This window comes from Bidens hawaiensis, unplaced genomic scaffold (assembly GCF_021521415.1).
Source record: "Bidens hawaiensis isolate Kalapana, Puna unplaced genomic scaffold, B.hawaiensis_p1.1 tig00063229_1, whole genome shotgun sequence".
Taxonomy (NCBI): domain Eukaryota; kingdom Viridiplantae; phylum Streptophyta; class Magnoliopsida; order Asterales; family Asteraceae; genus Bidens; species Bidens hawaiensis.
The window spans coordinates 20276-47243 of record NW_027501305.1 but is presented as its reverse complement, the minus strand read 5'-3'; the positions used below and the strand labels follow the sequence as shown (position 1 = coordinate 47243).

The 26968-nt window shown below is 37.7% G+C and overlaps 2 protein-coding genes across 2 annotated transcripts; both read left to right on the top strand.

Annotated features, from left to right (window-relative positions):
• Positions 1 to 1108: 1108 nt before the first annotated feature.
• LOC143603862 (G-type lectin S-receptor-like serine/threonine-protein kinase At4g27290) lies at positions 1109 to 4107 on the top strand. The gene is made up of 5 exons (XM_077080534.1): positions 1109 to 2405; positions 2483 to 2608; positions 3172 to 3326; positions 3702 to 3912; positions 3989 to 4107. The coding sequence occupies exons 1-5, from the start codon at positions 1115 to 1117 to the stop codon at positions 4105 to 4107; spliced, it is 1902 nt and encodes a 633-aa protein (XP_076936649.1). The 5' UTR covers positions 1109 to 1114.
• A 21718-nt stretch (positions 4108 to 25825) lies between these two features.
• On the top strand, positions 25826 to 26968 carry LOC143603860 (uncharacterized). The gene is made up of 2 exons (XM_077080533.1): positions 25826 to 26152; positions 26393 to 26968. The coding sequence occupies exons 1-2, from the start codon at positions 25979 to 25981 to the stop codon at positions 26966 to 26968; spliced, it is 750 nt and encodes a 249-aa protein (XP_076936648.1). The 5' UTR covers positions 25826 to 25978.

The following is a 26968-nucleotide window of genomic DNA, read 5'->3' as shown; positions in this document are numbered from 1 at the left end:
GTGTTGTGGGAAATCAAACCTTGTGGAGTTCTTGATTTATAGAGAAATCAGATGATTGTTTATTGAAGCAGAGGTTGGTCGATTTGCGTGGAGAAGATTTAGTAAGATTTTCAAAGATATTGTGAAGATTTTCTCATTTAGTTAAAAAATGAATAGAAAATGGTCTACTCTGGAATGTAAAATCTTGATTTTAAATTTGAATTGTTACTTATCTATTTATTAATTTTCATGTGTAACCAATTCTTGATATAGATATCTGACATGGTGTTTTATATCTAATAATAATAAGTATCATAAATAATAAATACTGAAACTTCATTTTATGGGTAATCTGACGACTAAACCGTAGCTTCCTTTATGTAGTTATGGATTTTACATAATAATGGTTAATCGTTCCTTAAGTTAAACGGTTACTATATGGATTTGTACGATATGTATTATTTGGATTCGGTTTCAATGATCGATGTTGGGTTGAGCCTAGCAGGTATATACAAGTGATCTGGCCCATCCCATTGGGTATGGCCCGAGTGTTCATGGTATGTCGGCTAACGACGGTGTTGTATCGGGTGTCATAGCGAATTGTCCTAAGCTAACTCATGCCTAGTACTCTTGTGATGGTGACCTTTTGTAAAAAAGTAAATAAAGAAATAAATAAAAATAAAAAATAGGCCATAAAATATGGGTTGTTACACATAGTAATGTATCGGCCCATAAGAACCGAAACTTTGTTTTTAGTAGGATTGAGTTTGATATCTAAAACAGGGTTGCGGCGTAGCTTGTTGCTCGCTTACCTGCCACTTCATTGTAAATCGTTCAGATGTTTTTTTCTTATTATTATGAATATGTTTGATTTGTTAAGGAAAAAAATAATTTATTCAACATATCCAAACGAAAACACCATTTTTATATAATAAGAAGACTTCTAAAAAATTTGACTCCACAATTCAACAAAATCCATTCTTCATTTCAAGGAAAATGCAAATATGCAACTAATGAGTCCATAACTCCATATGCATAATGCACCAATAATCCCTTATAGAATAATTCAAACATGAATTATTAAGCAATAAATCAACCACAAGAAAACCAGACACTCAAAAAGTGGCCGTGGCAGATGACGACGACAATAAGAATGGCGGAACAACTACGATTTGGATTATGCATCCTTGTTGTAATCCATGCATTAACAACTTGTACGTCGGCCGCAGACACCATCTCAGCAAACCAAACAATTAAAGATGGACAAACCTTAATTTCAGCTAAAAAAACATTCGAGCTCGGTTTCTTTAGCCCGGCAAACTCCACAAACCGATACGTTGGAATTTGGTACAAACATATATCACCCGTAACTGTTATATGGGTAGCCAACCGGAACACGCCACTTGTTTTCTCCTCAGGCGAACTCACACTCACTCCACAAGGAGTTTTAATCATCCATAACGCCCCTGGTGACGTCATATGGTCGTCAGCGAACACGTCAGCAGTGTTAGTTAATACCCCGGTGGGTCAACTTCTTGATACCGGTAATTTAGTTGTTCGGGGTGATCATTATGGTCCAATATGGCAAAGTTTTGATCATCCAACGGATACTTTTGTACCCGGGATGAAGTTAGGGAAAGATTTGGTAACGGGGCGGGAAACGCATTTTACATCGTGGAAGGACGATACCGACCCGTCCTCGGGTGAGTATACGGCGTGGGTGGATACTCAAGGGTACCCGCAATTGATTGTTCGGGACAGGTCGGATATTAGGTTTCAGGGGGGTCCTTGGAACGGAGTTAGGTTCTCTGGTGAACCGAGTTTGAGGTCAAACTCGGTTTACAGGTTTGGGTTTAGTCTAAATGAAAAAGAAATGTATTATTATTTTGATGATCTTTTGAATGGTTCGGTAATTACCCGGGTTGTTATCCGCCCCACAGGTAGTTTCGAGCGGTTGTTGTGGATCGAGAGTCGGCAAGAATGGTTATTGTATCTTTCTACTCAGAATGATAATTGTGACCGTTATAAGCTTTGTGGTTCGAATGGGAGTTGTAATATTAACAACTCTCCGGCTTGCGGGTGTTTGAAAGGGTTCGAGCCGACATCACTGGACCAATGGGACGTGGCGGATTGGTCTCAAGGGTGTAAACGGTTGACCCCTTTGGATTGTGGGCCCGACGAGGGGTTCAGGAGGTATTCGGGTGTAAAGTTGCCTGACACGCAACACTCTTGGTTTGACCAGACCATGAGTCTTGATGAATGTGAGCGGTTTTGCAAGAGGAACTGCTCGTGTACGGCTTATGCGAGCCAGAATATAACCGGGGGTGGAAGCGGGTGCCTGGTGTGGTTGGGTGAGTTGCTAGATATTAGGACGTTTGCAGAAAATGGGCAGGATCTTTACATAAGAATGGCCGCATCCGAGTTAGGTAAATCGGGTTCTAGTTAATTTATTCTGTGAAATTGAACGGTACTATATTTATAAAGCCTTAACTTGATTTTGCAGCAAAAGATAAAAGCTCGGGTGGGAAGAAACTAAAGATTATTGTTCCTATAGTGTTGGTATTACTGTTCATACTGGTTTCATTGTGCATATTTTGTCTATTTAACAAGAGGAAGCCGATGCAAGAAGGTAATTATTTTGGGAAAAATCATCAAAATGGAAGTTGAAAAAGAATATCACCAAAATGAACGTTAAATAAACAAAATATTTTCAAAAATGTTATCGATAGAACCATTGAACATTAGTGTCATTGGACCTAGCTTCCTGTGGCTTGTAAGTTGCCTCTTTTTTCCTTTTATAATATTGAGCCGTTCAAAACATAAAACAAAATCGTTGGACAATAATGGTGAGATTTATGCTCATCGGGTGAAAGCATCAAAGAGTGACACGTGTCTTACGCTCATAATTTTTTTTCGTACTCTAGGTCACAAGTGGCCATGTGAGACTCTAATTGTGCACCCTTCAAAAGTGTGCAATTTACTTGGGGTCTTTAGATATAAATTACATACCACTACCCGCACACGATTTAAATCTGGTACAAGTGTAATTTTTTTAGTGGATGAAGAGGTCAATGTTTATTGTTGGATGGTCAACATGTGTCTCTATCTTTTGGTGATTTGCCAACTTGGTGCTTTTTTCATATATCAATTTAATTTTAGAAGCAAGTTTATATTGTTAAGTTGACATATTAGGGACACAAGAAGAGGACCATCTTGATGCTGGCGATATAAACTCGAAGGATAATCTAGAACTACCACTCATAGACTTCTCTATACTACGCAAAGCCACCGACAATTTTTCAGACAACAATAAGCTCGGAGAGGGTGGTTTTGGACCTGTGTACAAGGTAAAAACACATGCATCACCTATTATTTATTTACTTATGCTGCTTTCGTTGTTTATGATTTTACCCGTTAAGTTCTTAATAGGGGTGTCAAATGAGTCATGTTCGTAGGTTGGTGGCTTGAATTCGTCACGAACCTGAAAATTTAAAATGAAACCGAACACAGCCCATTTAACCCAAAATAGTTGTTTTATTTCTATTTCTCAACAATTTTAAATGTGGTCATAAAATACCCAACCAATTTAAGTAAAACATAAAGGGTCAACCCGTGATCCCGTTAGGTGGACCCCCACACGTCCCATTTATCTAAGTATGTATGTGATTTGACATGAAACTGACCTGAATCCGTTTAGACTTACCTCTAAGGATCGTTTTCAGGGTGTGATGGAAAACGGGCAGGAAATAGCAGTGAAGCGATTATCAAAAACTTCAACACAGGGACTTAGAGAGTTCAAGAATGAAGTCATCACCATTTCCAAACTACAACACCGAAACCTTGTAAGACTTTTAGGCTGCTGCATTAAGGGAGCTGAAAAAATGTTGGTGTATGAATACATGCCAAGCAAAAGCCTCGACATGTTTATATTCGGTGTAATATTCTTTGAAAACCAAATATTATGTTATAAAAAAAAACCTTAGACGTATAAATATTAAACTGCCTGTAGATGAATATCAAAGTAGAGTACTCGACTGGCCTACGCGGTTTCACATCATCAAGGGTATTGCTAGAGGACTTCTTTTTCTTGCTGCTACTGTAGCTCCGATCGGACAGGAAGAAATCTAGGGTTTTAAGGTTTTTTTTTCTTTTGTATTTCGGGATTATGATGGAATGAATGGCTGGAAACTTCATTAATCAACTTAATATAATATTATATAAGGCCTTTAAGATGTGGGCTTGGGTCGGGCCTTGACTTATAAGTTTGAAAGTTGAACAATTAAGCCCCTAAACTCTTCAATTTAACTCTTTTTTCACCAAACTTCATAACCTACAAGAAAACAATGATCTTTGTAATATCAAGCATAAACAAACCATAAAACTTAATAATTAAACTAAAAAGTAATTAAAACATGATAAAAATGATACGGAAAGTAAGTGTGTTTCACTACACATCAACACTCAAAAAAAACAAAGCCTACATCGACACAGGGGCGGCCACAGAGATCATGTATGAAAGGTTCTTCAATAAACTAAGCAAGGAAGAACGTTCAAGGCTTCAACCCTCTGGTTCTTCTATAAAAGGTATCACCGATGTACCCTTGAAGCCTTTGGGCCAACTAACCCTTGATGTCTGTTTTAGTGAAGGCAGGATGAAGAAAACCAAACCACTCACTTTTGTGGTTATCAACATACCTTCCAACTATGATGTGATCATAGGAAGGCCAGGACAGTGTGCGTTCAACATGGCTGTCTCAGTTGGTTAAGGTGCTGTAAAGTTCCCAACCGACAGGGGGATTGCAACCCTTCAACCTACTCAAGAGGTTTACATGGTTGAAGGGGAAAACGAAGAACAAAGCTTGATCATAAACCCAAAGTATCCTGAACAAAAGGTATGGGTAAACACAAGGCTCTCTAAAGAAACTCTCTCACACCTTGAGAAGTTGCTGATATGTTACAACGATGTCTTTGCTTGGTGCCCGGAAGACATGACCGGCATCCCTCGAAGCATTGCAGAGCATGAGCTAAAGATACCACCTGATGTCAAGCCGGTTTTCCAAAAGAAACGGAGCCTGGATCCTGAACGAAGCTTGGCAGCATGCCAAGAGGTTGAAAAGCTTGTACAAGCTGGGATCCTACGGGAGGTCAAATATCAATCTTGGGTGGCTAATCCAGTCATGGTTCGAAAGCCTGACAAGTCTTGGAGGATGTGCATCGACTTCAAGGACTTGAACAAAGCATGTCCAAAGGATTGCTATCCTTTACCCGAAATGGACCTCAAGGTTGACTCCTTAACCGGCCATCCCTTCAAGTGTTTTCTGGATGCTTACAAGGGTTATCATCAAATCCTCATGAAGGTGGAGGATGAAGAAAAAACCGCATTTCACACGGACAAGGGCATTTTCTGTTATCAAAAGATGCCTTTTGGCCTGCGAAATGCCAGTGCAACCTACCAACGTTTGATCGACAAAGCTTTCGCTAGCCAAATTAGCAGAAACTTGGAAGCTTATGTCGATGATCTGGTAATCAAAAGCAAAACTGAGCATCAAATGCTTGAAGACATAAAAGAAACCTTCCAGAACTTGAGGAAGATCAATATGAAGCTCAACCCTGGAAAATGCTCATTTGGTTTCGAAGAAGGCAAGTTTTTGGGACACATTGTAGGTAAACTAAGCATAAAAGCCAATCCCAACAAAGTCAGGGCTGTTCTTGAAACTAAATCTCCACAAAGCAAAAAAGAAGTGGAAAGCCTGAACGGAAGGCTTGCAGCCTTGAAGCGTTTTACCTTCAAGCTTGCTGAGAAATCCCTACCCTTTTTCAAAACGTTAAAGGGTTGCACAGACAAGAAAGATTTCAGGTGGACGGAAGAAGCAGAAGAAGCCTTCAATCAAATGAAGCAACACTTGGCTTCACTTCCAGCTATTGCAGCCCCTGAAACGGGAGAATTGATCTCTGTCTATCTATCAGTCGCCGAAGAAGCATTAAGCGCGGTTCTAACCATCGAACGAGACAAAGTTCAGGTACCCGTTTATTTCTTTAGTAAAACACTAAAACTAGCAGAGATCAAATACCCTCCTTTGGACAAGCTTGCTCTGGCCTTAATTCAAACGGCCAGAAGGCTTCGAAGGTACTTTCAAGCACACCCTATACAAGTAGTCACTGACCAACCTATCAAAAGTGTGCTTGAAAAACCTGAAAATTCAGGCCGATTGGCCAAATGGGCTATGGAACTAGGTGAACATAACATCACCTATGTCCTAAGAAAAGCTATAATAGCCCAAGTCTTGGCGGACTTCATTGTAGAAATCCCAAAGCAAGTCATTCCTGAAGTACACACAACTGCCACTGAACCTTCTGACCCCGAAGCCTGGAAGCTTTTTACCGATGGGGCTTCCAGCATCGAAGGGTCAGAAGCCGGGCTCGTTTTAATCAACCCTGAAGGGTTAGAATTTACATATGCTCTTCAACTTGAATTTCAGACCACCAACAACGAAGCTGAATACGAAATATTGATCGCTGGTTTGAATATTGCCAAAGAGATGAAGATCCAAAAGCTACAAGTATTCACAGACTCGTTGCTTGTTTCAAGTCAAGTCAATGATAGCTATATAGCAAAAGAGCCCAACATGAAGAAGTACCGTGAAAAGGAAAAAGGGTTGATGACCATATTTCAAGGGTGCACTATCAAGCAAGTGCCAAGATCACAAAACAAGAGAGCTGATGCCCTAAGCAAGCTAGCATCCCTCACATTTGCACACCTCACCAAGAAAGTTTTGGTTGAAGTGTTGAAGACTCCTTCAATCCGAGAATTGGAGGTCCAAGATGTAATCACTGAAGAAGGTCCAAGTTGGATTACTCCCATAGAAAAGTTCCTCAAAAACGGTGATTTACCTTTGGACCAGACTGACGTGAGGTCGAAGACTCACTCGTACAACTATTAGATAGCGATAAGCGGGTATCGAACGCAGGGAGTTTGTGGAAAATGTGTTAGCAAGTAGTTTTGTTATTTATCTAAATTAAACTAAGTGCAAAAAGTAATTCAAAGACTTGGTTTTTTTGGTTTTGATTAACAAAAAGAACTAAAGCAATAAACGAGTTTTAAACAATACGAGAATCAATGCTCTCCCCCGATTTCAGGTTTTCAATATTGATAAAGTTAACATTTACTTTTGGGATGAACTACATAAACATAGTTCGTGAAAATGCGATTGAATGTGATAAAAGAGGACTAAGTACTTGGATTATAAAAACGCAAGGTTGTCACTCAATAATCAGTTTTATATAGTTAACCCTAATTCTCTTTTAATAAATCTCGATTGCCTATGGCACCAAGAACTGATAATCAAGAACACGGATTTACGCTATACTAACAATTACTAATCAAACTCATAATCACCATAGCAATCTAATCATAGGATCAAAAGACTATCCCACAAATAACATAAACGAATAACAAGTAATCAAGTGAAAACCTTACAATTCGGGAGAGAACACAAAGAGTGCTAGCCACACATAGTTTGATTTATCATCACATCAATTAGGTTAATCGTACGAATCACAAACCCAAACGAATGATTACAATCACCAAAGTCTTGTTCTTGCACTCAAAAATCCGTCCCTAGGTTGTTTAGAATGAAAAGATAATGAAAAGTCTAGCCAAAAAACGAGTAATAGAGCAAAAAAATTCGGCAGTTACGACATTAACCGTGGCCCACGGTCTACACCGTGGGGCACGGTGAACTTCTGGAAATGCTGGACCGTGGCCCACGGTCTACACCGTGGGTCACGGTGGTCCTCACGGTGCTTGTACCTGCCACGGTACGGTGCCCTCTGCCATTTTGTCAATCTTGGACCGTGGCCCACGGTCTACACCGTGGGTCACGGTGGACTTCAGCCCCGAAACTTCAATTTCTTCACTTGTTTGGTCTTCTCAACTCGTCGGTTCCTTTGGTTTCTTCATTATACACCATAATAGCGTCGGAACCTCCTTTGTACCTACAATTTACCGAACACACCGTAGTCATCTAATTCCACCAAATAAACCAATACAAAACATGATAATTACGTCTTTAAATCAATTAAGGGTTGTCCCATGGACCACCCGTCACATTCCCACACTTACACGTTTCTTGCCCTCAAGCAACATCTCAACACAAACTCTTTATTATTTTCAACTTGTATCCACCAATCTTACCACAAAACCGGTTCAATTAAGGTCCCAAGTCATACCCTATTTCCTTATTTTTATCGGGTGCACTAGTTCAAAGTTGATAACCTACCAAATAATTTGATGTTATAATTTAAAACTATGGAACCGCCCAAACGAGTGTACTTTGTTTCCGGTTAGGGCACACATGATCACACCCCTCATAATATAACATCTCTCCTCTCGGTTTAATATCTGGACCAGCTTAAAATGTGCTATTATCTCTCTGCCCTCAATAGCATGTATGAACACAATGTAATAAGCTTGGAAGCAAGTAATATATCCACCCATTACCCACCGGTTGCATAGAGAATAGAACTAAGGGTTTTGTTGTGGCTTAGGTTAGGGTGTGGAAGCGGATTTATATAGTGACTTATGGTGGATGAAACCCAATTTATTCAAAAAACAAACAACTCACTCACAATTATTTACAAGCGATACTACTTAAACATCGACTCTTTTTGAGCTTTTCTGTGATTTTCCAACTTTTATTTTTATTTTTATTTTTGCACAAATACTAACATTAATATATACAAACAACTGACCCGAGACATACGTAAATTGTGTACTATGCTCGACAAACAACTTATATACAACTCTTAACATACCAGGTTTCATCCACAGGGTTAAAACAAAAGGTCAAGGCTAACATGGCTTGTAATGTGGGTTAAAAAGAACAAAGAAAAATGGGATAGGCAACAATTGGCTCCTAAGGATAATGTAGGGTAGGGAGTATTTTTTTTTTGTAAGGCCAATATAAAATGGGTGTTCTAAAGTCCTATTTCTCCATACAGGTGGTGGTATTAAGATCTCGAAATGCATGAGACAACCAAGTTCTAGATATCATGTGCATACCGGTTACTCTCTATAATGGCACTCATATGACATGTGTATATACTATATATTATATGTGTATTATATATAAAGCAAATCTCACACACATACCGGAGAAATTAGGCTGCCGATATGAAACATGTGTACCCGTCCCCATGACTCGTTATCCCCATCTAAACGGTCCATTTTAATTTTCCCTATTTTTTAAACAACTAGGCACATGTTACTTAAGGAATTGTGACCATGAAAAGGGACTCAAAACTTCACCCCGCCATCTTACCGCTTTCCAGTTTCATTAAAACATTTTTAAAATTTTTGTTTATTTTTCTGATTTTCTTTTAATTTTTTCTGATTTTTTTTTTATTTTTTCAAAACAAACGAAAATTTTTTCCTCATCCCCACACTTGGGATACATTGTCCCCAATGTACAGTTTTAAGAAAAATAAAACAACCCACTTGCTAAACACCACCTTCATTCCAACATATTCCCATAATACTTAATCAAAAGTATTTTAACTGCCACCCATCCACCCAAAAACACAAAAAGACACACAAACAAAATAACAACTATACAATAGTATACAGAACAGTGTTCACCTGGCATCAAGCGGCTCAATCAGTTGTAAGGCGGGTGGGCCGGCCCGAAGATAGATGTCATAAACTCTGAGAACTGGCCGAAGTTAAACGCCCCATCGCCGCCGCTGCTTCCTTCTTCTGGTGGTGGTGGTGGTGCCATTGATTGCATCGGGTTGACCCACATTGAATGATGAAGTGGTGGTTCGGGATATCGTACCGAACCATCATACGGGGGTAGAGTCGTGTAATCTACCATTTGTGGATCCGACACGATCGGTTCACCTGCGTGCCACTGATCATGCATCCTCCGATTACGATCATCCAAATACCTCATGTTCCCGCCCATATGCATTGGCACGGTTCCACATTTCCAACCGGCCGTGCCTCTCTTTTGCGGCCTGTTCAGCGTAGGCCCCCATAAAAGTCTGATGATTGAATAGTGAACGTGACTCATCAGACCAATTCTTATACGTGGATGGCCTATGCTTCTCCACCACCAAATTCATGGACCCCTCATGGGCCCAATTGCTACCATAAGAATTATAACCTTCCGAATAATCCCAACCCCCGTGTTGGGAACTACTACCACCACCCACATCCATGTAATCGGGCTCACCTATCTCTTCCACCTGTTCTCTCTCCTCATTCTCCTCCTCTTCAATATCCTCTCTTACTACTCTCCATCTCACCTTATCACACACAAGAACATGGTGCCTATCAGTTTGCGTGTACTCACAACCCGGCAAATCCGACAACGTAAACTCTTTCAACACTTTGGTCATTCCCACCGAATCATCAGTTATCACACCGTGATTCTTTAACAATGCTGTGATCAGTCGAAAATGCGGAATTAACTTCCGCTTATTGCTTTCTCGGCTGATCCAAATATTTTGCATGACAAGATATCGGTAAGAAATAAGGGGCTTTCCACACATCAATGCATACAAAACAGGAATATCACTGTTCCTTACTACCGAAATGTCCCCCCGACGAGGCATCACGTTGTGCAAGCAGATAGACATCAATAATTTTGCCTCGATCTTCAAATCTTTCCTCAAAATCTGATCACCAAAACCTGATCTTGTTTTAATCACCTTTTCTAACATGTTGTACCATTGGGGGTGCTTGTCGGGGCAATCAAATAAATCTTTGGCAGAGGGGTATACGTATGAGTTGCTTGGCTTAGTGTCGAAAAGCGCGATCTGATTAAATGAGTCAAATGACATCACCACTTCTTGACCTCCTACCGTCCCAATTAACTTCATATCGTGCCCCTTCTTGAAGGGAGGACATCTCAATGTGGACACCCATTCTTCAATTTCTCTATCATACAACGTGTTAATCTCGTTATCATAACACTTTAACACTGCTTCCCAACCCAAAGCTTCAAACTTGTCAACTATCCCAAACAACTCAAAACCTGGATCGTTTACCTCCTTCTCACACATATATCCATCAATTCGTTTATTCAACGTAGCCATTTTGTCAACAAATAGCTCCGCTTGCCATTCCAATGGGTACTTTGACAATCCCCCACCTTTCCACGTGGGTTTTACCGTTTGTACTTGCACGTATGCTTGCTCTTCCTGCATCCTCTGTCTCTTTAATTGGGCTGCTCGCCCACTTGAAGATGATGCCTTTGACTTACCCTTATTGTTGGTGCATTCTGTGACCGTCGCTATGCAATTCTGACCAGCGGATCGTCACAGGCGAAGTTAGCACAACTTCGCCTAGGCGAAGTTATAACAACTTCGCCAACGGCGAAGTTGTAACAACTTCTGCCTTAGGCGAAGTTATCACAACTTCGCCCTAGGCGAAGTTATGAACAACTTCGCCTACTGAAGCCCAAGCCCGTGAAGATTGTCTATATATACATGTGTCGTGTTAGGTTATGCAGAGTGAATCCAGTAATTCAGAGAGTGTGTGTTACAGTTTGAGTGTCAAGAGAGAGCAAGAGAGTGAGAGTCGTGTGAGACGACCCGAGGTAGAGCTCACCTCGGGTCAGTCGTGTTTCTGTTTATGTTACGGTATGTAACGTGTTTTATTATTATATGAATCTGTAGATTTGTTTATCCCGTTCTAGTATTTGTTTGTGTATTTGATCGTGTACGTGTTTGTGTTCTTTGTCTTTACACCAATAAACGAGTCTAGGAGGATTCCGCACTCCTAGACCTCGTGCGGATCTCGTATCGATCGGTGACGTCCCCGGGGGGACCTACATGTGGTATCAGAGCCTTAGGCTCTTACGCTATGGTTCGAGATCTGCGTTTTGGTGTTTCTGGCACGTTTCTGTGCGTTTCTGGCCGAACAGTTCTTCAGGCGAAGTTATTGTTCATCAGGCGAAGTTGCCGTCACTGTTCGTAGGGTTTCAGCGAAGATATAAGGTCTGGCGAAGTTATGAACAGGCGAAGTTGACTTTAGGCGAAGTTGACTTCTCGGCGAAGTTATAGCCAGGCGAAGTTATGAACAGGCGAAGTTATGAACAGGCCAGGCGAAGTTATGAACAGGCGAAGTTATGAACAGGCGAAGTTATGAACAGGCCAGGCGAAGTTATGAACAGGCCAGGCGAAGTTATGGCCAGGCGAAGTTAGCAGCCAGGCGAAGTTATGGCCAGGTGAAGTTAAAAAAAAAAAAAAAAAAAAAAAAAAAAAAAAAAAAATTTGTTTGGAGTTTTCGTCTGTATGGCCAGGTGTACACGATTATTGTGAGACCGAAGATGTTGTTCCGTCAACGAGTGATCTTGTTATCTCTTGATCTTACGTGTGAACAAATACGTGTCAACTCTGGATTTGGAGTTGAGGTTGTGAATGGGATATTGTTTGAAACTGGATATTGACACATATTCGGGTGTTTGTGGGCAATGAAATTGTTGTTGTTCGTGGTTGACCAACCGAAGAAAGTCAAATTGAACTGAAGGTTTTCGTCATTACTGGATTGCGGTCAGAGCATATTATTTATGTTATTTTCAAGGCGTTCGAGAATTGGATCCTGAAACGTGATGCTTATTTATACGAGTGAAGATTCTGGAACAAGTTGGATTTAACCGGGAATTAAAGTGTCTATGTTCTTGATTGTTATCCCTGGTGATTGAAGATGCTTCGGATTAATTAATGGTCATGTGTTAGATTCTGTCAAGGTGGTTTTGTGATGAAATTGATCACCTGATGTTGAGTAGTTGAAGATTAAACCTTATCGTATGCCGACGAGTTGGTGAAGTTGTGGAGGAAGCCCAACTTCATGTGTTGGTGAAGTCAGATGGACTCACGTGATTGGTTGAGATGATCTATTGGCACGAGGATGCATGCATTTCAAAGACCTCAATCGTTATAGTCGGAGAAGCTTACACTGAAGGGGAGATCTGATATGGAAGACGCTGGGTGATTGGTAGATTTGTGAAGCTACAGGACAGATTCAGACACGGCTGGTTGATGAACAAAACAGAAGATCATCAGTTAAGAGGGAGTCTGTTAGTGCATGTTTTGTAACAGATGATCTTTCGTGTTTGTTAGAATTGAGAGCAACGGTCAAAGGGGAGACTGTTGGTGCATTCTGTGACCGTCGCTATGCAATTCTGACCAGCGGATCGTCACAGGCGAAGTTAGCACAACTTCGCCTAGGCGAAGTTATAACAACTTCGCCAACGGCGAAGTTGTAACAACTTCTGCCTTAGGCGAAGTTATCACAACTTCGCCCTAGGCGAAGTTATGAACAACTTCGCCTACTGAAGCCCAAGCCCGTGAAGATTGTCTATATATACATGTGTCGTGTTAGGTTATGCAGAGTGAATCCAGTAATTCAGAGAGTGTGTGTTACAGTTTGAGTGTCAAGAGAGAGCAAGAGAGTGAGAGTCGTGTGAGACGACCCGAGGTAGAGCTCACCTCGGGTCAGTCGTGTTTCTGTTTATGTTACGGTATGTAACGTGTTTTATTATTATATGAATCTGTAGATTTGTTTATCCCGTTCTAGTATTTGTTTGTGTATTTGATCGTGTACGTGTTTGTGTTCTTTGTCTTTACACCAATAAACGAGTCTAGGAGGATTCCGCACTCCTAGACCTCGTGCGGATCTCGTATCGATCGGTGACGTCCCCGGGGGGACCTACATGTGGTATCAGAGCCTTAGGCTCTTACGCTATGGTTCGAGATCTGCGTTTTGGTGTTTCTGGCACGTTTCTGTGCGTTTCTGGCCGAACAGTTCTTCAGGCGAAGTTATTGTTCATCAGGCGAAGTTGCCGTCACTGTTCGTAGGGTTTCAGCGAAGATATAAGGTCTGGCGAAGTTATGAACAGGCGAAGTTGACTTTAGGCGAAGTTGACTTCTCGGCGAAGTTATAGCCAGGCGAAGTTATGAACAGGCGAAGTTATGAACAGGCCAGGCGAAGTTATGAACAGGCGAAGTTATGAACAGGCGAAGTTATGAACAGGCCAGGCGAAGTTATGAACAGGCCAGGCGAAGTTATGGCCAGGCGAAGTTAGCAGCCAGGCGAAGTTATGGCCAGGTGAAGTTAAAAAAAAAAAAAAAAAAAAAAAAAAAAAAAAAAAAATTTGTTTGGAGTTTTCGTCTGTATGGCCAGGTGTACACGATTATTGTGAGACCGAAGATGTTGTTCCGTCAACGAGTGATCTTGTTATCTCTTGATCTTACGTGTGAACAAATACGTGTCAACTCTGGATTTGGAGTTGAGGTTGTGAATGGGATATTGTTTGAAACTGGATATTGACACATATTCGGGTGTTTGTGGGCAATGAAATTGTTGTTGTTCGTGGTTGACCAACCGAAGAAAGTCAAATTGAACTGAAGGTTTTCGTCATTACTGGATTGCGGTCAGAGCATATTATTTATGTTATTTTCAAGGCGTTCGAGAATTGGATCCTGAAACGTGATGCTTATTTATACGAGTGAAGATTCTGGAACAAGTTGGATTTAACCGGGAATTAAAGTGTCTATGTTCTTGATTGTTATCCCTGGTGATTGAAGATGCTTCGGATTAATTAATGGTCATGTGTTAGATTCTGTCAAGGTGGTTTTGTGATGAAATTGATCACCTGATGTTGAGTAGTTGAAGATTAAACCTTATCGTATGCCGACGAGTTGGTGAAGTTGTGGAGGAAGCCCAACTTCATGTGTTGGTGAAGTCAGATGGACTCACGTGATTGGTTGAGATGATCTATTGGCACGAGGATGCATGCATTTCAAAGACCTCAATCGTTATAGTCGGAGAAGCTTACACTGAAGGGGAGATCTGATATGGAAGACGCTGGGTGATTGGTAGATTTGTGAAGCTACAGGACAGATTCAGACACGGCTGGTTGATGAACAAAACAGAAGATCATCAGTTAAGAGGGAGTCTGTTAGTGCATGTTTTGTAACAGATGATCTTTCGTGTTTGTTAGAATTGAGAGCAACGGTCAAAGGGGAGACTGTTGGTGCATTCTGTGACCGTCGCTATGCAATTCTGACCAGCGGATCGTCACAGGCGAAGTTAGCACAACTTCGCCTAGGCGAAGTTATAACAACTTCGCCAACGGCGAAGTTGTAACAACTTCTGCCTTAGGCGAAGTTATCACAACTTCGCCCTAGGCGAAGTTATGAACAACTTCGCCTACTGAAGCCCAAGCCCGTGAAGATTGTCTATATATACATGTGTCGTGTTAGGTTATGCAGAGTGAATCCAGTAATTCAGAGAGTGTGTGTTACAGTTTGAGTGTCAAGAGAGAGCAAGAGAGTGAGAGTCGTGTGAGACGACCCGAGGTAGAGCTCACCTCGGGTCAGTCGTGTTTCTGTTTATGTTACGGTATGTAACGTGTTTTATTATTATATGAATCTGTAGATTTGTTTATCCCGTTCTAGTATTTGTTTGTGTATTTGATCGTGTACGTGTTTGTGTTCTTTGTCTTTACACCAATAAACGAGTCTAGGAGGATTCCGCACTCCTAGACCTCGTGCGGATCTCGTATCGATCGGTGACGTCCCCGGGGGGACCTACAAAAATACATCATTAAATGAATCAAATTGAATTCTGAAACAAATCGAGTCGAGTTTTCTTTAAACGAATCGAATCCTGAAACGAATCGAATCGAATTACGAAACGAATTGAATTGAATTATGAAACGAATCTTGTTGAATCGAATTATGAAAATATTAGAATCAACATATGAAATGAATCGAGTTTTCTTCAAACGAATCGAATCGAGTTTTCTTCAAACGGATCGAATTCTAAAAAATTAGATTCAAAAGCTTGTTTTTTCATATCTTCCATTTTAATCGTTTTCTTCCATCCCTTACAGCCGTTTTGCAGATACAACGAGTTCTAGGCCTTAACAACTTCATCTACTCATTTTACAAGATCCAAACGTCACTTGTTTGTCCTGATTCATTCCAAACACCTTGTTTAAAATCAAGTTTATGTTTTTCTTGCACCTTACAGTACGATTTCTCATCTACCAAAGTGTTTTGCCAAACGATATGATATACACAGCCTTTAAGCTAAAACTTACCTCTTTTGGTTTCGGGTTCGAGCCTAGATGCAGATTTGAACGTGTTTCTTGCTTCGGATCTGGTTCAACACTTGAATCTGACTATGATTCTTGTTGCTCGACGATGCAAGAATCGAAACCTACTCTCCTTTAGCTTAGATTAGAATCCGTAAATAGAAGAAGGAGTGTTTGTGTGTGTTTTTGAGTGTGTGTATGGAGGTTGGTGATGGAATGAGGGTTTTTAGGGTTTTAGGGAGGCTTAAGGGTGTTTAAATACCCATAAGCCAATGAACTAAGGCCCATTATCATCACTTATTCCATCTTTTATTTTCAAGCTCACACTCTATTATTATTAATTAACATAATTAAATAATAACACAAAATTAAGTAAAAAAAATGCTTTTATATTATTATTATTGTTATTATTATTATTATTATTATTATTATTAAATTTAAATTTAAATTCCATATTGTCACACCCCGACCAAAGGAGGAACTTGCCGGGCCGTAACGTATTGATTGGACAATAGCTCAAAATACACTAACCAAAGTGACAATAATTATTTAATTCATTAATATCAAAACAAGTACACAATTATAATAATCAAAACAATTACATCATATTTATTGTTTGGATAAATATCATAAGGTAAAAACTAATATCTTCAATCTTGATCAATGTAAATTACTTGTACCTGTAGCATGTATAAAAATAGAGTTTGTCAACACGAATATTGGTGAGAATACATAAGTTTTAGTTTTATATATAGAGAGAGAGATAAATCACAATTCATATGTAAATGATGAGTATTGCGATTATTATGAAAATGTAAACAAATAAATAGATGTGGACCTGTTCTTATTGATACGAAATCAACGTACTTGAATAAATGTATGATCATACTAGATGAGGATGGATGAGGATGAGATACCAACCACCAAACATAAAATAAACAATTAAGCACATAGAGCATCATCATAGAGCATGCAAAGATCACACATAAACATATATTGAATTGTGTTTTGAATAGATGTGAAATAAAATGAGTAAAATAAAGTATACATGCTACCCCCAAAATATAAAAGATGGAAGGGGGGGGGGGATATGTAAACTCACCTTATAGCGTAGGATAAACACGAGGACGAGATAATAAAAGAAAAGGCTAGGTTGGAAAACAGTCAAGCTCCTCGTGGTTCACCGACAAATATTCCTAGTTAATATTAGTATCATTAATTAAGATTAAAGAAATAATAAAAAGGCGTACGACGAATATGGGATTTGATAGGGTTTTTAGTCTTAGTGTCATATTTATTATGGTTGTTGTGATTATTATCATTTACGTCATTATCATTATTATTATTATTCTTATTCTTATTATTAGTATTGTTGTTGTTGTTGATTTTAATAGATAAAATAAATATTATATACAATAAGATATTGACGGAAAGATACGAGATAATTTAGTTTGGGCGTTAATAGTAAAAAGAAAAGAAATTATTGTTATTATCTTTGTTATATGTACGACATATATATACATATATATATATATATATATATATATATATGTATATTACACATAAACATATCTTTGTTATATGTACGACATATATATACATATATATATATATATATATATATATATATATATATATATATATACATATATATATATATATATACATATATATATATATATATACATATATATATATATGTATATTACAAAAGGAAACATTAAATCCCGAGTTCGTTTTATGAAGAAAATGTGTATTTAAGTATATATGCATGTATTAATATCAAAATCTTTGATTAAAAGTAAATAAAAATAATAATAACAATTAAAAAAACATCAAAACCGGGCCTGGGGGATTCGAACCCGCGCCTCAGGCTGGTTTGGACTTTAGGGTAACATGCGTTGGCCATCAGGCCAGCGCCTAACTCATTTACAACTCTGAAACATTTAATATATATCAGTTTTAAATCAGTTCATCTTCTACCCAACCAAGCCCTAGAATCCCAATTCAATTAATGGGTTTATGTTCGTTAAAATTGAAACAGGGTTTATGTTATTCGATTGAAAGCGAACCAAAAACATGTAATAATTACCTAAAACAATAGACGATTGAGGGTGATCGGCCAAGTGGGTTTTACGGCTCAAGCTTGATATTAAATCTGATATAGACGACTTCGTATGATAAAATTGAGTTAGGGCTTTGGTTCGTGAGGCTGTAGAGATGGTGTGGTAAGGTTTAATTGCATTATATGCGTGCATTTATAGTGTAAACGACATAGGATAGCCGCGGTTCGTTATTATTCAAATTAGTTGTCAATTCGTTGTTATTTACCGTGTATAGCGTGTATGTAGGAAATGATTAAGGTATGTTAGTGATATGGTAACATTAATTTCACCAATTAGTCCGTAAATTAAGGTCCAAGAAATGGTGTGTGAGGGGGGGGGGGGGGTATGGATGCCGACGATGGGAGAGAAAGAGGAGGGAAAAGTTTATATTTTTTTGTTAATTTGCAATTAGGTCCTTTATCTTTAGTTGGGGGTACAAGAGTTAATCAAAGTTGGCTAAGGGTTGTTTTTGTACAATCTTACAACTATAATCAAATAAATAAATAAATAAATAAATAAAATTAAACGAGTCGGGTTTTCGGGTCCGAAAATTGACGAATGTTACAGTATTTACAACTTTTTGAAAATTTCTTTCCGAAATTATAGAAAAACCATAACATAAAGAAAGAAAGTGAGGGACTAAGAAAGAAATGATTTTTTTATTTAAAAAAGAATAACACATATCTTCATGTGACCCAAATAACGCTACAACGGAAGACATGATTAGGACACTTATAAATAGGATGTATCAGCGGCGTATCCACCATGCCCTTATCACATCGATATTTGTACCGTTAGCCAAAATCACCCCGGGTTCCGAGTCATGACACACAGCCGTTTTCACCATGAGTTCCATGCGAGGATTTCGATAATTATGCGTGCACTCATATTTATTTAGATCGTCGCATGATGCACATGGTTCGTCCCGTTGTGCGGGTTTGAAAAACAAGGTAAATGAAAAACTTTTTGACTCGATAAATAAATGGAACTATCAGAGCAAGAGCAAAAAAATAAATAAATAAATGAGTACTTAACAAATAAATAAATTAGTGTAGCATAAATAGCTAGTAAAAATTTTGCAAAATTAAACGAAATTACTAAGTTAATCGTCAAAAGTAATAGTAACTAAATTAAATAATTAGATAGAGGGAAATTTTTTTTTTGAAATAGAAATACTTAGGATGACAACAAAGTTTACGAATAAGTATTCACATAGTCAGGTTCACATTTCAAACGAATCACATAATTAGAGAAATATAATAACATATGAGGCTCGAAATCAAGATTATAAAATCGAATGAGGAAAGAGTACGGCGAGAATGAGATGAGTTTGGAGGGTTTGGGTAGCCATGTATTAAAATATCGAAATAAAATTTGTACATGTGACTCCTGTTAGATAACTATGTACAACACATGTTCATAGTTCCAATTTCCAAAACGTTTGTAGGAAATCGGTCATAGATAGTTTATGATACAAATACGGTACTATTAGATAACTATACACATCGCCACACACATAGTCCCGATAAATAACCGGTCATAGACCACTTAAATCATGATAATAAATTGTGTAATAATAGATAGTGCACTAAACGACAAAATATGAATAAATGAGTGAATGAAACACCATTAATAATAACCATAATTCTCATTCATAACAAAATTGGAATTTTAATGAAGTCAGCACAATATATTTAAATGAAAAGAACTAAATAAAAGAAACGTCCATTGCGTAGCATGTCTTCATAAAGGGTTAGGTTTAGACTTGGGAACCGTTGATGTAACACACTTGTCCTTGAGTAGCTTGGTTACTTGTGGTTGGTTGGTTGATTGGGATTTGGTTGAATTGAATTGGTTGAATGGGTTGGGTTTGAATTGCTTGGATGGGTTGAGCTTGGATTGGTTGATGTTGATTTACTTGGTCTTGGTAAGCTTGATATTTAGTGGTTTGGGTTGGGTAGGATTGGATTTGGTTCATGTGTGCGAGTCTTGGGCATGCATTACGATAATGGTTAGGGTCTCCACAATTGTAACAAGCTCTAATAGTTGAGGGGGATTGAGTAAACGGTTGAGCATAAGGTAAGGGTTGGGTAAGAGGTGAGGTAAATGGTTGTATCAAAAGTTGGTTGCGTTCACGGCATGTGGTAAAAAGGTGACCAAATCGATTGCAATGGGTGCATTGTCGACACTTGAGGTTAGGCGAATGGTGAAAGTTACACGTATCACATAATGGGTGGGGTCCTGTGTAGGGTTTCTTGGTGGGTTGGGCTTGTGATTGGGCCAATACATAGTTTTGGGAATTGGACTTTCTTTTATTGTTGCGGTAATGAGGAGAGTTGTTGTGCTTTGAAGGATTCGGGCTTAGAAGACTCGGGTTTGGGTGATTCAGGCTTGGGTGGGCTCAGATGCAGACTTATCATTAGGCTTCTTGGAATTTTTCTGCGTCAAGGTCCCGGCCTTAACGTGGTTTTCGGTGAGGGTACCGGCTAAGGTGATGGCATCATGGAGGGTTTGAGGGTCACGACTTAGGACAGAATCTTGGATTTGCATAGGCAAAGCCGGGATGTACTTGTCGATGGAACGTTCAAGGGGAGTGACCATGTGAGGGATGAGAATGCTCAGTTCATGGAAACGATTGTTGTAGATGGCGTCATTTCCACTTTCTTGTTTCAAATTCCAAAACTCCTCTTTCCGAAGCACATGTTTCGGGAAAAACTTCTTGAGCATGAGTTTCTTGAGGTCATCCCATGGCAAGGCCATGGCAACCTCAGCGCCAAGCGTGCGCTTCTCACCGTTCCACCAATTAAGGGCATTCCTCTTGAGCATGCTCGAGGCGTAAGTGGTTTTCTTGTCCTCAGGACATTCACAGTGGAGGAATATGCTATCCATTTCTTCGAACCATTGGAGGAGAATGGTAGCACCGTCGATACCGAAGTATTCAGGCAGGTTGGCACTCTTGAATTGTTTGAGGGGGTAAGCAATTGGGTTCGGAGTTGTGGATGATGAAGAAGCATTCATAGTTTGCAATTGACAGATAATTGTTGGGAGGGCTTCCACGATTCCCTTGGCGATGCGGGATGACATGCTACAGCCCAAGTTGCTGGTGCGACGGTTACGGTTGATAAGGCGGGAAGAAGACATGCTACAATGACGGCACGTGAAAAGTTTATTATGTTTTTGAAAAAAAAAAAAAAGTTGTATAACTATGTGAAATTTCGAGTTTTGTGAAAATTCATGAGAATACAAGATAAACTTTTAATAACTTTAACTTAGAGTATTGATGAAATTGATAATTTGAAAAAAAAATTCATTCTTAACGAAATAAAAAGAAAATTTAAACAAACATCGTTGATTTAAGAGTGTGATCGTCACATGACCACGTTTGATACAATGAGGGTAGCAGATTCGGGTACGTTTGGTGTGATATGTTTTGGCCTAATAAGTTCAACACCCTTACCGAACACTCCAGAAAGGCAACCAGGTCTCGTGGTTGATTGAGATTTATGCGCATTGCACTTCCTTAGGCTCGCAAGCCTTGGTGTCAAGGGTTCGGTAAACAAGTGTGTCCCTCTTACAGTTACTACATATTCGTCCCACGAATCATCCTCAAGGAGAGGGGAATGAAAAGGCGGGATTTCTTAAGGAATTTCCTATTTTTTTAAATCGTCCTAAAGTTTTGAAAACAATTTGAGAGTGAGGCATAGCCTCGGATTAAGTGTGTGATTTTGTGTACAAGAATAATATTAAATCATCAAATACTATTTAAGCTACTGCAGTCAATAATATAATTCAGGGTGCAAACACGTAAAGGCATATCACGTATAGGGACCATAAGCATGCTACTAGGCCGTTATATCTAACCACCTATCTTATAGCCTTCGGCTCTGATACCAATCTGTCACACCCCGACCAAAGGCGGAACATGCCGGGGCGTAACGTATTGATTGGACAGTAGTTCAAAAGACACTAATTAAAGTGACAATAATTATTTAATTCATTAATATCAAAACAAGTACACAATAATAATAATCAAAACAATTACATCATATTTATTGTTTGGATAAATATCCTAAGGTAAAAACTAATATCTTCAATCTTGATCAATGTAAATTACTTGTACCTGTAGCATGTATAAAAATAGAGTTTGTCAACACGAATATTGGTGAGAATACATAAGTTTTAGTTTTATATATAGAGAGAGAGATAAATCACAATTCATATGTAAATGATGAGTATTGCGATTATTATGAAAATGTAAACAAATAAATAGATGTGGACCTGTTCTTATTGATACGAAATCAACGTACTTGAATAAATGTATGATCATACTAGATGAAGATAGATGAGGATGAGATACCAACCACCAAACATAAAATAAACAATTAAGTACATAGAACATCATCATAGAGCATGCAAAGATCACACATAAACATATATTGAATTGTGTTTTGAATAGATGTGAAATAAAATGAGTAAAATAAAGTATACATGCTACCCCCAAAATATAAAAGATGGAAAGGGGGGGGGGGATATGTAAACTCACCTTATAGCGTAGGATAAACACGAGGACGAGATAATAAAAGAAAAGGCTATGTTGGAAAACAGTCAAGCTCCTCGAGGTTCACCGACAAATATTCCTAGTTAATATTAGTATCATTAATTAAGATTAAAGAAATAATAAAAAGGCGTACGACGAATATGGGATTTGATAGGGTTTTTAGTCTTAGTGTCATATTTATTATGGTTGTTGTGATTATTATCATTTACGTCATCATCATCATTATTATTATTATTCTTATTCTTATTATTAGTATTGTTGTTGTTGATTTTAATAGATAAAATAAATATTATATACAATAAGATATTGACGGAAAGATACGAGATAATTTAGTTTGGTCTTTAATAGAATAACAATACGTCTCATTTAAGCGATTAGTAAAAAGAAAAGAAATTATTGTTATTATCTTTGTTATATGTACGACATATATATACATATATATATATATATATATATATATGTATATTACAAAAGGAAACATTAAATCCCGAGTTCGTTTTATGAAGAAAATGTGTATTTAAGTATATATGCATGTATTAATATCAAAATCTTTGATTAAAAGTAAATAAAAATAATAATAACAATTAAAAAAACATCAAAACCGAGCCTGGGGGATTTGAACCCGCTCCTCAGGCTGGTTTGGACTTTAGGGTAACATGTGTTTGCCATCAGGCGAGCGCCTACCTCATTTACCGACAAATATTCCTAGTTAATATTAGTATCATTAATTAAGATTAAAGAAATAATAAAAAGGCGTACGACGAATATGGGATTTGATATATTAGTCAAGCTCCTCGAGGTTCACCGACAAATATTCCTAGTTAATATTAGTATCATTAATTAAGATTAAAGAAATAATAAAAAGGCGTACGACGAATATGGGATTTGATAGGGTTTTTAGTCTTAGTGTCATATTTATTATGGTTGTTGTGATTATTATCATTTACGTCATCATCATCATTATTATTATTATTATTCTTATTCTTATTATTAGTATTGTTGTTGTTGATTTTAATAGATAAAATAAATATTATATACAATAAGATATTGACGGAAAGATACGAGATAATTTAGTTTGGTCTTTAATAGAATAACAATACGTCTCATTTAAACGATTAGTAAAAAGAAAAGAAATTATTGTTATTATCTTTGTTATATGTACGACATATATATACATATATATATATATATGTATATTACAAAAGGAAACATTAAATCCCGAGTTCGTTTTATGAAGAAAATGTGTATTTAAGTATATATGCATGTATTAATATCAAAATCTTTGATTAAAAGTAAATAAAAATAATAATAACAATTAAAAAAACATCAAAACCGAGCCTGGGGGATTTGAACCCGCTCCTCAGGCTGGTTTGGACTTTAGGGTAACATGTGTTTGCCATCAGGCGAGCGCCTACCTCATTTACAACTCTGAAACATTTAATATATATCAGTTTTAAATCAGTTCATCTTCTTCCCAACCAAGCCCTAGAATCCCAATTCGATTAATGGGTTTATGTTCGTTAAAATTGAAACAGGGTTTATGTTATTCGATTGAAAGCGAACCAAAAGCATGTAATAATTACCTAAAACAATAGTGGATTGAGGGTGATCGGCCAATTGGGTTTTACGGCTCAAGCTTGATATCAAATCCGATATAGACGACTTCGTATGATAATATTGAGTTAGGGCTTTGGTTCGTGAGGCTGTAGAGATGGTGTGGTAAGGTTTAATTGCATTATATGCGTGTATTTATAGTGTAAACGACCTAGGATAGCCGCGGTCCGTTATTATTCAAATGAGCTGCCAATTCGTTGTTATTTACCATGTATAGCGTGTCTGTAGGAAGCGATTAAGGTATGTTAGTGATATGGTAACATTAATTTCGCCAATTAGTTCGTAAATTAAGGTCTAAGAAATGGTGGGGGGGGGGGTATGGCTGCCGACGGTGTGAGAGAAAGAGGAGGGAAAAGTTTTTTTTTTTTTGTTAATTTGCAATTAGGTCCTTTATCTTTAGTTGGGGTACAAGAGTTAATCAAAGTTGGCTAAGGGTTGTTTTTGTACAATCTTACAACTATAATCAAATAAATAAATAAATAAATAAAATTAAACGAGTCGGGTTTTCGGGTCCGAAAATTGATGAATGTTACACATATATTAAATAAAATGATCCAATTACAATAAAGATGTGGATAAACGAACAATAAGCTGTGTCGCCATCTCCTTTTGTATGACAAACTCGATCCTACTGATTAATCCAAAAGTAAAATGTTACGAAAATCTCAAATTAATCCATCTCATTTTCCATTTCTTCATTATTCTTCATTCACCCAACGACCTTAAAATATTATACTTATATCGGGGATCCTAAAGCGTCATTTTCTCTCACATTATTTCCTACCTTGGATGTGATATCAACTTCGATCTACTTGGCGTTTGTCAAAATACAATCACTTGTATAATTGTATAAACCCATTATTACAACAATATTTATTAACACCTGTATTTTAATAATTGAAGCTGTATAAAATATATTAAACTTTTCTTTAGTTCATACTTATTAAATGAAGCATTCAACATTTATAGTGTAACGAGGCTGCAATTGAAAACCTATGTTAACATATATTTCTACTCAACATTCAATTGAAACAGTATATAGCATTTTCATTTCAGAACGAGTACTATAAAAACCACACAATTATATATACGTACGCTTTTATAAAAATACTAAAACTAAAGAAAAACAAATTGATTTTCTCTCTCGCCACTCTTCCTTTGGTTTTATCTCATGTTTTTTATCTGAAACATTTGAAAAGAAAAAAAAAACATAACAGTGTGTGCATATCATGTAGTCTATATGTATAGAGAGAATGTTATCATTCTAGTATTTTTTTTTAAATAAATCTCAAACATATTAAAATCACTACAAATATATATAGTCAACTTATATAATTAATAATACAATGATTAAAAAGGTTCAAACAATTCTCAACGTATTGTTAGTTCAAACTTCAAAGTTTTAAGTTATTATAAGTTCATAAATGTAGCCTGCAGGAAGAATAAACATATGCAAGTTGTGAATATGATTCCATGTGAATGAGCGCATATGCAACCAATTGAAGTAATTTACTAGCAAAGCTAGCTAATTACAAAGTCAACTCAACCTTTAATAAGTAGATCATAACCAAGAAAAAAACACACTTGCAAAAAACCAAAAAGAACAAAATAGAAAGATGGGGTGGACATGGAAGGAAGAACACTTGGATTTAATCCTGGTACCATCAGGATTGTCCATCATGTGCACTTATCATCTCTTCCTTCTCTATAGATACCTTAGACACCCCCAACTCACCGCAATCGGCTATGAGAATAATAACAAGAACGGTTGGGTCCGAAAAATGCTTCTGGTATATCCTCAACCACTTATCTTGTCTTCTTCTATCCTAGATTTTGTTTGTGATTTTTCTTTCTTTAATTATAAGTAGAGTTTTCATTCATTAAAGATTAGTGTTTACATCAAAATCAAAATAGAAGGCAAATGGCAAAATCTACGCCGCCAACCCTTTTTGGATAGCAAAACTAAGTCATTAAATAATAACATTCATAGATCTTGTTAATATTTATTCGGTTTTCTTGTATTGATGCAGATTGAACCCAAAGAAAGAGGGTTAGCTCTATCTGTTCTTAGTGGTCAATTATCAGCCTCAACTTCCTTGAGTTCAATATCTTTAGTTCTATGTTCTCTAATTGGAGCTGTCCTCAGTAATTCATCTGGTAACTTTTTTACAGACAGATTTATATTAGGGGACACAAGTCAATCCACCAGTTCCATTAAATACATCATGATCATATCCTGCTTTCTGCTAGCCTTTGTTTGTTTTGTACAAACTACAAGACACTTTGTGCATGCTGGTTTCCTTATAAGCATGCCAGCCGGTGATGTTCCAGTTGAGTGCATCCAAAAGGCAGTAATCCGAGGAAGCAATTTCTGGGCGGCTGGATTGGGCGCACTCTATTTCGCAACCACTTTGCTACTATGGATTTTCGGCCCGATTCCTATGTTTATTGGCGCGGTGGCTTTGGTGATGATCTTGCATTTTCTGGATATTAATAAGGAACCTATGATTGGGTATGGAAGTAAGAGTGGCAATGGGGTTCTGAAGAAGATTCAGCAGGATGTAAATTCTGTAGTTGGAGGTTTTGAACACAATGGAAGGAAATAG